The 18,178-nt window shown below is 35.2% G+C and overlaps 2 protein-coding genes across 7 annotated transcripts in view; one reads left to right on the forward strand and one right to left on the reverse strand.

The window, feature by feature from the left end:
• LOC124950028 overlaps positions 1-18,178 on the forward strand; it is a 128,574-nt gene that overhangs the window by 49,136 nt on the left and 61,260 nt on the right. The gene's annotated exons all lie outside the window — the stretch shown is intronic.
• LOC124950027 overlaps positions 2,249-18,178 on the reverse strand; it is a 129,424-nt gene continuing 113,494 nt past the window's right edge. For all 5 annotated transcript variants that reach the window (XM_047496084.1, XM_047496085.1, XM_047496087.1 and 2 more), the window contains 4 exons: positions 10,431-10,652; positions 3,965-4,216; positions 3,084-3,315; positions 2,249-2,716 (listed from right to left, as the gene is read on the reverse strand). In XM_047496084.1, coding sequence (XP_047352040.1) covers positions 2,488-2,716; positions 3,084-3,315; positions 3,965-4,216; positions 10,431-10,652 — 935 coding nt within the window. In that variant the 3' untranslated portion in view covers positions 2,249-2,487. The remainder of the gene's footprint in view (positions 2,717-3,083; positions 3,316-3,964; positions 4,217-10,430; positions 10,653-18,178) is intronic.

The raw sequence follows: 18,178 nt of genomic DNA on the forward strand, positions 1-18,178 counted from the left end.
GTGGAAGGAAGAAGAAGAAGTAACGGTGTTCTACTGACAATTAAAATTCTCTTTTTCGCGACTAGCGCGGCTGACGCGACCCGAGCAGCGTCTTAATTAGTCCAGGCCAATTAAAAACAGTAGCCTGACGGATTATTTCGACATGGTTTCTAATCAAGATGGCACTGTCAACCGCTATATTTCTTCTCTGATGTAATTTGAAATACTTCTATTATCGTGAAATATTCTTTGAAATTTGGAAGATGTAGGGAATGATAATACCAATAGGTTTTACGTGTGTACATTATATATATATATATATATATATATATATATATATATATATATATTCTATCGATTAATCGATTATATTACAAGTTTGATGACGATAAACGTTTGAACGTGTTTCTCGAGATTTTCGAGCAATGAACGACAACTATGACAACTATGACAATGATGACGACTATGACGACGACGACGACGACGACGACGACGACGACGATGACGACGACGACGACGACGACGCGAAGATACTGTCATTTTTGGGTTAGAAATAAAGGAGAGGGTATTTCTATTGATTTTTAACCTTGATGCGATTACATAATGTCGATAAAAGTTACGGCAGAACTCGCAAGCGTTCACGTATAAAAGCGTAAGGGAAATTATTATTATGATGATAATAAAAATCGTCGTTCGATATCGAGGTTCGTGAGCTCAAGACAGAAACTTCGTATCTTTTCACGATAGGGATCTTAACGTAGAAGTTTTTAAGAAAAGTCGATTCAGGACTCGATTCGAGAGAGTCAATGATCGTCATGTTCTCGGAAACGCGTTCTATTATTCTCTTTTATCTCGAACAAGATACGGACGACAGCTATACGAGTTAACGAGCATATTTTATTTAACTTCTATCGATAAACCGTATTTATTTATTTACTTATTTATTTATTCCTTCATTTATTAATTAATTAATTTATTTATTTATTCTTTCATTTATTAATTAATTAATTGATTAATTTATTTGTTAATTTTCTTTTTTTCTTTTCTTTTCATTTTTTTTCTTTTCTTTTCTTTTCTTTTATTCTTTTATTCATTTATATTCATTTTCACGATCGCGAAAACTTCAGTATTATAGTAATCGCGGCGCATTTCTTTAGAAAATTGATTTCGATGGTACGGAGAATATATTTTTAACTATGGTCCGTCCGTTAATACGTAACTCCCTTAAGAAATAATCGTAAATTACACGATCGTATTTACAACATGATATACATATTACATTATTTTCTATTATAAAAGTCATCTCGCGGCACGTTAGCTGTGAGAAACAGTACAAGAAAGTCTCATTACACAAAACCGCTGTAATCTCGTCGAAATCCTCGAGCTTGATTTCTCTCTCTCTCTCCCTCTAGCTCTCTCTTTCTCCCCCTCTCCCTCTCTCTCTCTCTCTCTCTCTCATTTTGATTGGACCACTTTTTCTTCAGGTATTAATTCTTCAGTCTGGCTTCGATCGATTCGAAATTATTGGGAAGTTTCAGCGAGAAGTATAACTTAGTTCGATGATTCTCGTGAAGATGGTCTATGTATGCATGCATGTATGTATATATCTTATCTATGTATGTGTATGCGATCTCGTTACTCGGATATTTTCGAATTCTTTCTTCTGAAATTCGAACTCATGATAAGATATATCATTTTCAACGCATACGTATAAATTGAGTTTCATCAAAAGTAGAGAAGCAGTTGTTGTGTGTTAGTCGGGGAAGGAGGTGAAACGACTTTATCGATTTTTCCATCTTTTCCTTTCGATACTCAAGGGAAACGCATTGATACGTTCTTCGTACTTCCTATTCAAATGATTCTTTCTACGATACTTTCGCATAAACTCTGTTCTTCCATGGTTGATAAAAAATAATAATAATAAAATAGTATATATATAAAAAGAAAAAAAAGAAAAATATAAAAATTGTACAGCATAAAAATCCTTCCATTTCGAGATACGCTGACAACGTGCTTACAGCGGTTTGTCACGGCAGCATAATATGTGCGTTTCGTTCTATCGTTCGAACGTACACGGTGTATGTATTTATGTATGTATGTATGTATCTATGTATGTATGTATGTATGTATGTATGTATGTATGTATGTATATATGTATGTATATATGTATGTATATATGTATGTATATATGTATGTATATATGTATGTACGTATATATGTATGTATGTATGTATGTATGTATGTATGTATGTGTTTATGTGTTTATATGTATTTATATATGTATGTCTGTATATATGTTTATTTGTATGTATATATGTATGTATATATGTATGTACGTATATATGTATGTATGTATGTATGTGTTTATGTGTTTATCGTCGTGTGGTATGTGAATATGCAATTTTGACTCGTAATTGTAATTTAGAAGCAATAATTTCTCATGCTCACTTCGGGCACGGGACTCAAGGACGGGGGTCGTCCCTCGCGGGGGACAACCCCTTCTTCGTGTCAGCCGTAGTAGTAGCTTTTAGTGTTGAGGCTTCGTGGATTTTCCGCGCGTAAGATCGTGTGAAGGCTATCCGTGCCCACCATGTGGTTACCCAGATCGACTCTGACACCCGTGCTCGTCGCATGATGACTTGGGGCAGTGTGAATACTGCTAGGTGACAATGGTATCCTCGTATCGGTGTAGTAACGCTCACCGTGAAGTCTCTCGGCTAGTTGGGTCTCCGGTATTCTAAAAGTAAAGTGACCAATTATTTCTAATCACATCAGTGACCCTTTTATTATATTCGTTCCTTCTTTGTTTTTAATATGTACAATTCGTTTTTACAATCGTAAAAACGAATCAAGTGTAAACTATTGATTTCAAAATGAAGAATTTGTATTATTTTTAGATTCAATAAATGTTATATAAGTCACTTTGACAATGATATATACATATATACATAAAATCTTAGACGTTAAAAATTTGCGACCATGAATTTCCATTCCGCGAGCTTTTACGAAACGGAAATCTAACAGCACATTTCTGCTCTCTCATCGTTCCGTTAAAATATGAGCTCTCTCAGCACTTTCGTTCTACCGACGAAAAATTAATTTACCTGGTGTCCTGCATCGGGACTGGAACCGGAGTAGTGAGATCGATGTTCGCGTCGACCTCGGAGATATTGTCCGTAAATGCATTTGGAAGTGCCTCATTATTTGCGTGGAACTTAGCGTCTCGTTTCGCGCGATGACGACTCAAAAGAAGTCTGCCAATCACCAAACCCAAAAATATGAGGATGCCACCAGTGACCGATACGATGATGTAGAGATAAAATTTTTCTTGATTGTCTGCGAAAAGCATAAAATAAAAAAAAAAAAAATAAAACGAAGTATCAGCTTTTGGATTTATTTCAATTTTTGCAAATACATACAATAAATGGATTGTCTGTCGCGACTTAAACATATGTTCATGCAGTTCCACTCGAGTGTTTCATGCTCGCTTATCGATCAAACCATTTGAAGTCGTGGACCTGCGCCACACTTTATCCTCCAGCCATAGAAAATTTTACCGATTGATTGAGGGTAAAGTCTACTAGAAAAGTTTATGAAACACCGAGCGATCATGCCAAAACTACGATTTACTACAAAACGAAAAGAAATGTTGCAATGCCGAGCACGATGCTGCATCCCAATCAAACAGAACGCTATTAAAATGAGCTTGCGATTGAATGACTGGACTACTTTTTCGATCGATGAAATATTCATTCCCTTCAATCTTTTTTCTTTTTGGTCTTAATCTGTGGAATTATTATCTCATTGGGAATTATATTATCGTATGTCGATCACTGTACCGATTGAGTTTCTTTTTACCAAGCAACTTATCTTATAATTTTCTCTTGTAGGAATTTTTCTTACCGACACTCGCCATAAAGAGAAATTCGTGACGCTTACCGACCGAGCAATAGTACAAGGACGGAAAAATTGCGAATATACTTACTTGATATGAACGAGTAGGCATTGATCCATTCATTGAGATATCCAACAACCATACGATCCTCATCGGGAACCGTGTAGACAACCGTCGTGCAGTTAGACGGTGATACCGTCGTAGGTAGGGCACTACTATTACCACCCCTGTTGCCGCCAAATATCATTCCCGTGGTTACCACGGCCGATAAGGACAAGTCTTTTTCTTTGGTACCTTTTGCCTCTTTACCAACCGAGCCTAACTTGTTCAACACGTTGTCCACTGTAGTGGCCGAGAAATAAGTGATTATAAAAGGAAAGAAAAAGAGAAAGAAATAAACAAAGAAAAGGGAGGACGAAGCTTTTGAGATCGTAAAAAAAGGCATCGAAAAGGTTTAAATATAAGGTTTAAAAATGGCCATCGTTGATATTGAAGTTTATCCAATGAAACAATTATCTCGCCGGAAAAAGTGATTTATGTACAGAGGAAGCATAAATGCATTATGCAGAAGGATGCATCCGCCACCATTTTTTCCATAGCGTTGATTCAGTTTCAAACGAATCGATGGGGGTTTACATAGATTCTTTGTCCAAAGATGATAAAAAATTAATAATTAGATTATACGAGAGAAGTTCGTATGAAAAAAAGAAAAAAAAAGAGTTAATACAGAGAAGTTATTTGTGAATTTTAACAAGAAAAAGTAGAAGAGTGATCGATGAAACGTGACATGATTGTGCCATAAAGAAACGGAACGACGTGTAAGGTTTTCACAAAATGACAGTTAGATGAAACTTTAATGCGTTCGGAAGGAAAAAGTGCAATTGTCGGATATGATCAAAAATTTTTTGAAGCGTAAATGCTCCTTCAGGGAAGATTAAGGCACATAAAGGAAGACAATGTTCTAGTACAGAGCTTTTTCATAGCGTTTTACATACGAAGAAGATCGCGGTGCAATCTTCTCGCGAGAAAAGTACCTTGTTTAAAGTGAATGTGAGTATAATTAGAAATGCAAATTTTTTATGCCACCTAAAAAGGCGAGTGTCGAGTGTTACGTTCACGATTTTAAAGAAACTTTCGAGCTTTTGCGCTTTTGTACACACATGTATATGTACATATAAATTCTTATATATACATATATATATATATATATATATATACACATACGTAAGTTATTTTATCATGTTGTAAAATAAATTATAAAATAATGTTACATAGTTCAGAATAAATTGACACGTATCGAATAATTCTATTATACGTTTAATATTCCCTAATGTGTCACGGTAAATTACCTTAAAATTATGAACGCGCATGCGTATGCCCAAAATTTCTCTCACCGCTAGCATCGTTGAACATTGAGTAAGATAAAGTAGTTACGTACATACATACGTATGTACATATATACATACATACATATATACATACATACGCGATGCATCTATCGCAACGCGCTCGCTTTGCAATCAACATGCATTGTACAGTGAAATGAGTTTATTTATAAAGAAATTTTGTATTCTTCGGAGACAAAACATCGAAGTAGTAAAAAATGAAACTTCCTCCATACTTTTTTTCATGTCAATTAAAAAAAAATTCAAATTTTAATTGTCCTTACCATCTTCGAATTTCTTCGCAGAACTTTACTTTTCCATCTAAACAATATATTTCGAAAACTAAGCATACTTTCAAAGTTTATATAGATATAATTCATTAAGCGAGAATTAATAATTGTTTATTTATTATCTCTTTCATTTCACCGTTTACTTGCAATCTTAACCAAGAGAATCTTATCTTATCTTATCTTATCTTATCTCATCGTAGTACAAGGAATTTCGATTTATTTTCATGAATTGATACCAAACAAAAAGAGAGGAACGGTACCTTTTCCTTCCACCTTTCTACCGAAGTTCAACCTTCACAAATCGAGTAAAAAGAGGAGCAGGAGTACCCGTTAAAGCCCAGTTGCTCGTCCCGACGAAAATTCAAATGCACTTTCGGCCGATTGCGAGCACGAAATCGATGCTTTCTCGAGCTACGAAGAGTAAGGTGTGGGAAGAGAGAAGGAGGGAAGGTGGTTGGAAAGGGAGGGGTAAGGAAAGGGACTAGGACCTCAAAGGACGCATATATCGTCTCTTTTCATAGTGCTCTTGACTTTTGTAGGAGGAAAACGATTACCTTTCGCCTCGGAACGTCGTAAAATTTATCGAGGATCGTTGGTAGGCGACAAGCAAACGAATACTGGATCCCTCTTGCGAGATTTAAAAACATTCTCTCCTCTAGCTTTCGATCGACATCAGGATACTTTCCTAAGAAAAATCTTATCAGGGAGAGCACGGAGAAACTTTATACTCTTTTCGTTCGTCGATTTCAAAGTATAAAATGTGAGAGTGAAAAAAGGGATGATAGAAAAGAAAGGAAAGAAGAGAGAGAGAGAGAGAGAGAGAGAGAGAGAGAGAGAGAGAGGAGAAGAAAGGAACAAAAGAGAGAGAGAGAGAGAGAGAAGAAAAGGACAAATAAGATAGAAAGAGGAGAAGAAAGGAACAAAAAAGAGAGATAGAAAAATAGAGAAAAGAAAAAGAACGGAAGTCTCAATCTCGTAAAAATCTTTCGATAGGAACGCTTTAGTGTTATGAGAGCGATTCGATGATTAAATCCGCTTATCTAATCACCCACGAGAGATTATAAAAGACGCCGTTAGTTTTCGTATTCCTTTATTCTTTTCCTTCCATTTTGCGGAAGAAAATGTTGGCAAAGTTTTCTCCCGCAAAAGATGAGAAAGAAAGAGAAAGAGAAAATCGAGATCGAAGTTCTTAGAGGATAGTAACTAAGAAGAGAGGTCACAAAAGCAATGAACGATAACGTGAAGTTTCTCGAGAACATTGCAGGTCGTTGGTAATTTTCTCCCCCCCCCTTCTCTCTCTCTCTCTCTCTCTCTCTCTCTCTCTCTCTCACTCTTCGGTCACCGTTTAATTAGCGTTATGACAAAATTCTTCACCGATAAAGTTTAAGCTCGATCAAGTGGAACGCGTCGAGCGTTTCTGCGACGAGCAGCACGCGAAATCGCTTGGAAACCTGGAACATTCTCATTTTCATTCTCATTCTCTCTTTCTCTTTCTCTCTCTCTCTTTCTCTCTCTCCCTCTCTATCTATCTATCTATCTATCTTCCTGTATCTTCATCTGGCTGACTTTGAGCATTCGTAATTTTGTTGTAAACTTGTCTATACGGCACTTGTTTCTTCTTCGTATCGTATGCATATCCTTCAAATTTCATTAGAGAATGAAAATGAAAGAGAGAGAGAGAGAGAGAGAAAGAGAGAGAGAGAGAGAGAGAGAGAGAGAGAGAAATATCTGAACGAATATATCTACATATTTTCATGATTCACCGAAAGGAAAATTTTTTCTATTCGTAATGTAGGATCACGAATTTTGATCTCTATTGTACACAGCGGTTTGATTCCAACCGCCATGATAATTCGGCCTTCTAATTAAAAGCGTATATACCGGTAGCACGTAACTTCGAGTAAGGATAATGACGTAATAGATTGCGATTATAGGTGCAAACTCATACAGAAAGATAAAGAGAGTGTAAGAGAGAATAAGTGAGTATGTATAAGAGAGAGAGAGAGAGAGAGAGAAAGAGAGAGAAAGGGAGGAAAAGAGAGAGAGAGAGAGAGAGAGAGAGAAAGGGAGAAAAAGAGAGAGAGAGAGAGAGAGAAAGAGAGAGAGAGAGAGAGAGAGAGAGAGAGAGAGAAAGCATGAAGTAAAAGATATTAGGACGATATTTCCTAGCTAAGTGAGAATTTACGAGCGAATAATGATGCAATCTTATCTGTTATGAACAGTTAATTTCAAAAGATAATAATCCATTAAAGTTCGTAAAAAAGATTTTTCTAAATCAAACCGAATCATAATTAGAATAAAAGAATGAATTAAGAAAAAATTCTTAATCATATGTATTTCAGTACATTTCGATTCCATTCGATGGAGTCACGGCTCGATATAAGAATTTTGTCAGTTCGTCAATTTGAAATTGGCGCAACTATCGGCTACTAGTTTTGTGCTGAAAGCAATATCCAAAAGCATGTTCTCGAATCTTATCGAATTTTACAAGATACCCTTTTGCCTCTTATATCCCCTCACAAGTTTTTTTAGTTTTTCTTTCGTTCGCTCCTTTTTTATCCAATTTATACAGGCCAACGAAGAGATGAAAAAACGAGAGGAAGAAGTGTCGATCCTTTTTATATATGTACCATTTCTCCTCCTTACTCTTCATTCTTTTTTCCTTTTTTTTTTTCTTTTTTTCTTTCTTCCTTTCTTTTTTTCCTTTTCTTTCTTTCTTTCTTTTTTTCCTTTTCTTTCTTTCTTTCTTTCTTTCTCGTCTGATTGCATTTACACGTGATCGGAGTTTCTCTACCCGAGGCCGAAACTCGAGGACGCCAAAAAAAGAGAATATTCCGCGCATGGGAAAACAATCATCTCGTTCTATTTCTTTTAACATTTCACTTTCTCATATTTCAACTCTTTTCCTCTCGACATTCTTCTTGAACATTTCATAAGATAGGCTTCTCATTCGAACGTTTTATCGATCGTATCCAAAACGAAAGATTTATTTTACTGATTTTACGAGAAGTAAGTATTTAAGTAGTTACTTACTATCTCTCGCAATCGAAATATTTCTAAGTTATATCGTTATTAAAGTATTTCCGATGATTATTCTCCAACTAAGAAACCTGGAAGAATTTAAAAGCGATTCACTAAAGAGGTAACAGGTAAAACACCGACAACGTTTTATGATGCTCGATTACTAGTGGATTTTAAGGCCATCCACCAGACATACGATTGTAATTCTTTAGATTTTCTCTTTTTATTTCAACGAAAGAATTACCTAAGTTTCGCTTAGATCTTTCTTTTTGATTGTCTTAATATCATCTTAGATATAAACATCTTTTTCCCATTACTTTCAATTATCTGTGATGCATTTGATGATAAAAAAAAAAGAAAGATTTTTTTTCTTTTCAACGTTAATTATTAACACAATTAAAGTTCACAAAAATCTAATTGCACTATATAACTTTTCTTCTTAGGAAACAATAAATTTAGTTAATACAGGATCAAACGTTTGTGATAGAGAGAGAGGAAGAAGAGGGAGGGAGAGAGAGAGAAAGGAGAGCGAGAGAGAGAGATAGGGAGAGAGGGAGAGAGAGAGATAGGGAGAGAGGGAGAGAGAGAGAGGGAGAGAGGGAGAGAGAGAGAGGGAGAGAGGGAGAGGGAGAGGGAGAACAACGAATACCATCACATTCCTTCCTACGAAATTATTTTCTAGCAAACTTCGAAACGAATTCTACGTAGCGTTTACGAATCCAGCATCTTCGAAGTTTCTTGTACCATGACAAAGGAGGCCGTTTCGTATGAACGTACAAATGCACGTTGCATTATGCACAGGCCTCCGATAAACTCATTAAAGTCAGAAATGCGCGTAACCGGAAGCTGGCATATAGCACCGCGAAATTCGAACGATGGAAACTCGAAGAGTTGTACCTTCTCTCGTCCAACTCTCGCCCTTTCCCCTTCTCACTCTCCTATCCCGCCCACTACCACTCTGAATTTCTGTTGCTCTGCGTTTGATCTTCCTCAAAGAAGGAAACACCTCAGTGAATTCCGAGTTTCTCAAGAAGACGGTATCTAATTATTCGGTTCGTAGAAAGTACTACAACCATCCACCTTCATAATCAGATTCCCTTCTCACGTATATCATTCTAACTTTCTTAGAACTCTGATCACGATAAAGGAAAAAAAAGCAAGACTTATAAAATCTTTTAAATACACTTCGTACCTGAAAGCACTTTTCATTCTGTGTTTAAATACATGCATTTACGATAGGACAATCAATTAATCATTTCTAATAATAATTCGTTTATATATTCGATCTTACGATAAGTTCATATATTTAATTACGAAGTAATAATGATAACGAAGATGGCGATATATAATACTCGTCCGATTAACAAGCGATTAACAAGCGATTAATCGAGGTCCCATCGCAATTATAACATTGCATTTCATGCGAGCACGGTGGCCAATTGCGAGACAATGAACAATAATCAAAAATACATTCACACTTTATTGTCGCATGCACTGAAATAGAAAGAGGAATAGAGAGAGAAATGGAGAGAGAGAGAGAGAGAGAGAGAGAGAAAGAGAGAGAAAGAGAGAGAAAGAGAGAGAGAGGGGAGAGAGGGGAGAGAGAGAGAGAGAAGTAGAAATACGGATTCAAGATAAAGTTTTCGTTAGTATTCAAATAAACTGGAGACGAGCAGGTATTTTGTTTTCCTTATCTTTTTCTTTTGTTTCTTCTAATTATTTTTTTATTCTACTACTTGCCTCTTCGTCGACGAAGAAGATGAAATAAATAATAAAAACGATAGAAGTAATAACATCGAGTGAGAAGGAAAAGAGAAGAAAAAGATAGAAAAAGAAAGAAGAAAAAAAAAGGAAGCTTACCGTCGTTGTTGGTCCTTGCACGTGGTGGCGATGAACTAACCGTCGGGAAATTTCGTGAAACGTTGTCCCTTGGCTGAGGCTGTGGTCCTTCGAGATTTGGACTTGGACTGAATTCAGCTCTAAAATCGACTCTGTCGAAGCCCTCATCGATCCTATGCGTTAGATTCATCTCGTCCGATTCTAGATCTCCTTGATACTGCTCTCTCAAGACCGAACGTGGTACTTTGAAAATCAAAAACGATATCAATGCACATATGACGACATAAGACGTTAATGATTTACGATAAAAAAGAAAAAAAAAAAGAAAGAAAGATATACAAGAAAGGAAAAAAGTAGTAAAAATTACTTTTCGACTACGAGAATACGGCATGAGTATAAAATAACATTCATTTTAGTACCACGCAGATATGCATCCTATATTCTTTTTAAAAGCTCTGCCATCATTTATATCACGTTTCACACATAACATGAGTATAACAGTTCTATTTAAAAATATAATTTTTATGAAAAACAAAAAGATATAAAATAAAAATAAAAATAAAAATAAAAATAAAAGACAAAATGGGAAAGAGAAAATATCACGATAATAGAGTAGACAGTAGATACAATTTAATTTCTTTCCTATGATATATAAGTGCAGTCGACAAATTTTGAAGTTCTGCTGAAACTTTCATAAAAGCAAGTGTCGCTTGTCGGCTTAACGCATATCAGAACTGTTTTTCAAGGAACATATGATATATCCTCGTAGGCAAATCATACTGGAATTTCGAATAGTTTGCTATCATTTTCAAAGGAAACATCATATACCATGCGTGAGAGATGAAACATATTCTCGCTATTAACGCTTATTATTGTTATTATTAATTAACATTGACTTGAGCCTCAGAGGTATGATGCTAGACTAGTTGGTAGATACGAGAGTCTCTTCTCTACATAGCTTTGATTTGTTCTATATCCATACTCGCTTCTAATCCGATATGTTGCTGGTTAATGCGTTATAACTTACGCTCCTGCATAACACGACATAGGCAATAGTTTCTCATTCTCTTTCTCTCTCTCTCTCTTCTTATATATATATATATATATATATGTGTATATATAAGGTATATAAATACCGTATATATAAGAAAACGAACGTACGTATATACCATACACACGTAGATAAAAGTACTCTGGTGAACCATTTTACAAATTTCACAATTAGTTAGGTTTATGCACGCTTTAATTGCTGCTTTTGTGCGTAAATTGGTACATTGCGAGAAATACTTTATCTCTTCGTATTCTGCAAAAGATATTTTATGTACGCGCAAAAATATATGTGCATATACGTATACTCATTTGACACGTACTTATAGCCATAGCATTGTAATTGAAGTTAAATGCACGTCAATTAGTGTAATGTCGGTAATACGTATTTCATATCGGGCCGAATAGTAAATTTATGTTAAAAGGATATCTCTGTCTTTCTCTACTCGATGGCTTTTGCGATATTATGTGGTAATGCTCATTGAAATAAATTTACTACCTACTTAGTCAAGGTATTTCTGTTATAGGGTAATACCATGGGAGTGCTCTGTAATTCCTGATTACACAGAGCGATTCGATAATTTTATTATAAAGGATTAGTTGAAAATCTATCGACAACGTAGATGTATACGTTGCTACTTTCCTAGATTAAGCTTTACGAAAATATTTACTGAAAAGAGAACCAATTATCTGCAATTTCCAATGGGATTTAAACATTCACATCACCACGATGAGAAGGTTCATCAAGAAGACTACCATTCATTTACGCCTGCTGGGATTAAAGTATTCATATCATGATGATAGCAATAAAGCGGAATCGATACATCATCAAATAGAAGTTCATCGATTAGATGTAAAATTATAAAAATATATAAGAGTATTGTTTAAGTCAAAGATGGGAAACTTCTTATTTGTTGCGAGCCACACGATCCTCACTATCAGTCAATTCGTTTCCCCACTATTTAAGATTATTTGTCATCACTCTAACCTATTATTCAAAATATACAAGAACAAAAACCATACAAGACACGAGACACGGCTGTGTCAAGTAATAGGAGTCACCTCTTCCTGCTGTACCGAAACAAGGATCCAACAAGTAGAAGAAAAAGCCACATGCGACCCACAGAATTGTCACACCAGATTTAAATGATATTTAATGTAGCTTTAGATATAATAATTTACATAGATAAAGTATAATATAATATTACATAGGTTATACAACTTAATATTGTTTGCGTTGTATAATTAGCATTAAGCTAATTAGCATATATTATCTGTATGTATTATAAAAATATAATATAATTTATAGAAAATAAATGTACATAAATTTTGTATGATAAAAAATGTATTTTAATTGAAATAATTAATAAATATTAGTGAAACGAATATGATGCGTACTTAATAATTAGCACAAATTCAATTCCCATTCCAATCTTTCTATCGAGATCCAGTTGAAGTTTCAAATTTCGGACAAAGCGAAAATTTTTTCCACAAATTGAGTATTTATCAGAATCACATGATGAGCGAAGAGGTGGCACGCAATATCGTGCTACGTTCTGTGAAGTTATATTCTCCTATTCAAAAATTCAAATTACCGAGGCTGTGAAAATATTTCTCGCAAATTTGGATTTGTATCAGGATAACATAATGTACGAAGCGGTGGCATGTAAAATTGCGCCACCTCCTGGTAAATTATATTCTCCTATACGAAAATTCAAATTACGGAAAGCGCGGTAAGTTTTCCCGTCGATCGGGATTTACATCAGAATCGTATGATGCTCAAAGAAATAGCAAGTGAAATCGTACTACTTTCTAATATCTTATGTTTTTCTGTTAGAAATACCAATTTTTGGACAAAGCAATAATTTGTCTCGTAAATTGATGCTTGTACCAAGATCATATAACGCGTGAAGAGATGGCATGATTTTCCTTACTAGGTAAAGATCAGAAAGAATGAAATAAGTATTCAAGACTAGAATTGATTGTATTGTTTTATTATCATTGCTTTTTTGATTGTAGATACATATTTTTACACGCACGCATACATCACACACTCATATTTATATAACATTTATTAATATTATAATCACAAATTACATTAGAAAAATTTTGTTTATTACATACAATAATTTATATTCTAACTTTGTATATCTTATCTTGATAATACTGAATTATTTTATCATATATATTATTATATCATTATATTATAAATATAATTAATATCATAATAAATATATATTATTATATCATAATAAATATATATTATTATATCATATATATATTATATCTTATTACATGTTACATAGCACATATTTTTATCTTTGATGACGATGTTTTCCAATTTCCTGATCCACAGTGAGTGACGTTATGTATTGGATTTCTATGTCCTTGATGATCTTTTTGTACAGGCAAACATCAACAGCATTAATCCAGATGTATAATTCCTCTTCGGAAGTGTGTACAAGATTATTGCGCTGCAACATAGTAGTAGTAGTAGTAGTAGTAGTATGTTTTGCACGTAACGAGGATGCTTCGTGGTTGATCTTCGATCATGTATGTCTTGCGTTCGAACCCTGACACAGGTTAACCCTATGTGTCGACGAGATGAATGATGGTTGTCAGGACGACTTCTGGAGATAGTGGTGTCTTCCAACTCGAATAATTAATCGTATTTGAGGAAAATGACTCCCTACGCCATTTGAAGTTATTTAGACCGTTTTTGATACGTTTTGGATGAATTTTCTAGATGTTCAAATGTTGCTGCTTTGTCGTGAAATTGTGGTGCTTATGAAAGGAGCTCGACGAGAGCTCGATGAGAGTCACAGTTTGCTTGAGTCGTAGAAAAACAATATCGTCACGAGTATTGACGAGAAACTAAAATGTTGAAACGAGCGTTTGACAATATGTGTCAAGAAGTTGACCAATAAATAACGAGACTTTGGGAGTACGAGTTTTGAAACAAAGTGCGTCATGCGTTCGGAAGTTGACAAATAAGCGTGCAAAATCAACTTGGGATTTGCCTTTAAATTGAAAGTTCCTTACCAAAAACCTACGGGGATAAGAGGAGGAGGAGATTTTGATGGGAGGTGATTCTAAAAATATACTTCGATAAGTAAAGTTCTGACGATCTTTCATCTAATAATGTTTTTGGAAAAGTGCATGTGTCGGTACCGCTATGGGAATCAGGTATTAGCGAAGTTTTTGCTTGGATTACGATGTTTTATGATCGAGACGAGACTTGACCTGACTAACTCTTGAACTTTTTTCATGATTATTATAGAGTCTAAGTCTTTCGTTCGCTCGAGAATATTTTTTGAGAATTATTAAATTGCTTTAAGATTTATAGAACAACCTGTTAAACTAATTGCATCGTAACAAAGATATTGTATAGATTTTATGATAAAGAGCCATCTCTCATCTTCATTATATTGATGTTCATAAGCATATATTGATTAATCCTTTTGATATATAGGTACTTCACATTTTTATGCAAATTGCATCGGGTATATTTGTTATATTTTGCTTTGAAACGATGACCGAAGATTTAATCCTATAAAATTCAATTGTTAACAAAGGAGATATATAGATTTCCTATATGAAAGTAAAAAATATCCTTCGTGAAACTAAGACATTTGAAATTCCTGAATGAAGCTTATTATTCAGTTTATCGACAGTTATCGTTAACTTAATTAGGTCAAATCTAATAACGATACGAAGTAAACAATCTCCTATTCTTGTCATTCCGTACAAATATTCTTCCTATAGTTCGATCGATGAAGCTTGGCTAGGAGCTACGGTCATCCACGTTAATTATGAGAAGGTCCGATTTACAGCTAGCACGTGTGGCTTTCAACCCTTCGATCCTTATCCGTTAGACTCGTGAACCCATATTAACGGATTCCCACGGAATTGGTACCGCAAAATGCGTTTCTACCTCCCTTCCATAAACTGGCTCTGATCGTTCTGCCGATCCGGTTACGATCCGATAAGAAAGTGCGCTCGCGTACTGTGACCAAACAACGTATGTACGTTATCGTAACACGACATAATTACAACGATAGGATCATTTGCGAAGCGAAAGATATATTATAGATAACATCGTATACAATGAAGGTCTATAATCTACCAACTTTGTTTGGAATTAATAAGCTATACTTTATCAACGAAAGAGAGAACTTATAATATCCGAGAAAACACATAGAGAGAGAGAGAGAGAGGAGAGAGAGAAAGAGAGAGAGAAACGAAGTTGCCAGCACGTAACAGGCAGTAAAATAACACGTCCAACTTTCTGAATAGGTTATACACATATAAATGTTAGAGTCATTTGCCTTACTATCTGGCACATCGTAAGTGAAATGAAATGTCTCTATGAGCCAAAACGATGAAACTTATTTCGTAGACAGGATAGATCAACATTTTCCGAGGCGTAGAATCGTCGAGCTTGGCAATAGACAGTAATAAAGCCTTCAATGGTCTTCGGCTATGGAAACTGCTGGTAGAATGTTCCTATGAAAAGGATATGAAGGTGATAATAATTATTCCCAGAAGTCCCATAAGCGTGTTCGCGTGCGCGAAATATCGTGATAACGGACCCTGCCAAGACTAGATCTATCGTTCTGAGCTTACTCATCCTCTTTCGCACCTACTACACATCAAGTTATTTCCTCTAATGACATATCTAACACGCTATAGTCCAATTTTCTTCCCGACAGGATTTGTCGTTTCCGACGTAAGTCTTCTTACGTTACGTCGAAGCACTACGTAAAAGTCTTTTTCTTTTTTTCCTAAGAATTAAATTTGTCTCTATGTAACTTAGAATTTTTTTCTCTCCTTTCTTTAATATTCATTTGCTTTACTAAAAAGAGTTACGTAAATGAACGATCGTTAAACTTTCAGTGAATCAATTTTTTTATTTATATCAAATCGAAAAAAAAAGAAAATAATAATAATAATTCGAAAGAGCGATACTTCTACTTTTTTTCTTATTGAAAAACGATGAATTTCTCGATTCTAACGAAATTTAACAGCATTCTGAATAAAAGAGAGAGAGAGACAGACAGAAAGAGAGAGAGAGAGAGAGATAAATAGGTAGAAAGATAGATAGAAAGATAGATAGATAGATAGATAGATAGATAAATATATCGATAGATAGACAGAAAAACAGGACAGACAGACAGACAGGACAGACAGACAGACAGGACAGACAGACAGACAGACAGACAGACAGACAGATAGAAAGACAGACAGACAGATAGATAGATAGATAGATAGAGAGAGGAGAGAGAGAGAGAGAGGGAGAGGGAGAGGGAGAGAGAGAAGAGAAAACAAAAGGGAACTCTCGCGGCTGCGACTGTCGGACTGTCTGGACGCAAAAGTGATTAATGGAGAACGATGAATAGCGCGGGTAACGATTCGAATGCCCCCGGTGAGTTCACGAAAGTGCGCCTCAGGAAGAATCGGGGCAACTTCAAAATCAACTACGGTTATTAATTACGTGCTTTGGGCAATGCCGTCAACGTCATTACGACGAAAGAACAGAAGGTTGATCGACGTGACGACGTATATCTCGGAAAATCTGACTGCGTGTATCGTTTAACGGAAAACAATTAGCCAATACTATGTTGCCCGAGAGAAAATCCACGGTGTTCAGAAAGAATCAATCCACTATACTAAGTGAATTTGAATTATTATTAATAATAAAACTTATTTCGTCTAATCTTCTTATACTTTTTTATTTTTTTTGATTAACGACTACAATGTTAACCTTCGATCAATATTAACCATCAGATATTTTTTCAGAAAGTATCTTATATAATAACCAGAAGTAATTTTTTCAATAATATTTACAATATTTAATAATTTTTTAATTTATTTTCTTCTCTCTCCTCTCTCTCTCTCTCCCTCTATTCTACGGAATGAAAGAAATGAAACTTCGGATCAATCGATGAACGAAACTTTTTTCTTTTTTAGAAAACGATAAGAAAAATCCACTCGATTGGAAAATTCTTACAATCAAAAAGATTGAAGACAATTACGAAAAGAAAGAGATTACTTATAAGAAAGGTAAGCTTAGGTCGGGAAAAAGAAAAAAGAAAACAGAAAGGAAAAAAATAAGAAGTTAAATTTCGAATATAAACGTGACTCTCGATTGCGAAGGAGTTGGAAAGCAAAATGTCCGGGCTTATATGTCGAAGCGGAATAAAAACACTTTTGTAGTTGTCAAAGAGAGCCTTCATCTCACCGAGAAGCCACATTGCCGACAGCACTGGTTGTCGAAGAGCGATGGGGAAAAGGAGAAAGAGGAGAACAAGAAGAAAAAAAAAAGAAGGAAAGAAGAAAAGAAGAAAGAAAAAAATAAAAAAGAGAAAAGAAAGAGAAAGGGGAAAAAGAAGCGAGAGAAAATGAAACGCGCCCCGTGAAAAAAGGAGATAAATAAAAATTTCGTGGCGAGATTTACCCGGCCATAGAATAAAAAAGGAAGGAAAAAATTTAAACGACGACGTTCCAAAGCGAGTTTTGACAGCGTCAGGAAAAGTGGAACGTTCTTTCTCTCTCTCTCTCTCTCTCTCTCTCTCTCTCTCTCTCTCTCTCTCTCTCTCTCTCTCTCTCTCTCTCTCTTTCACCCTCTATATCTTCGTATTTTACTGCCTCTGACTATATATACGTTTCTTGCTACTTCGCGTCAACCTGACTAACTGAGCTGACTATATAAGCGACCGCTA

This window comes from Vespa velutina, chromosome 6, assembly GCF_912470025.1.
Source record: "Vespa velutina chromosome 6, iVesVel2.1, whole genome shotgun sequence".
NCBI lineage: Eukaryota > Metazoa > Arthropoda > Insecta > Hymenoptera > Vespidae > Vespa > Vespa velutina.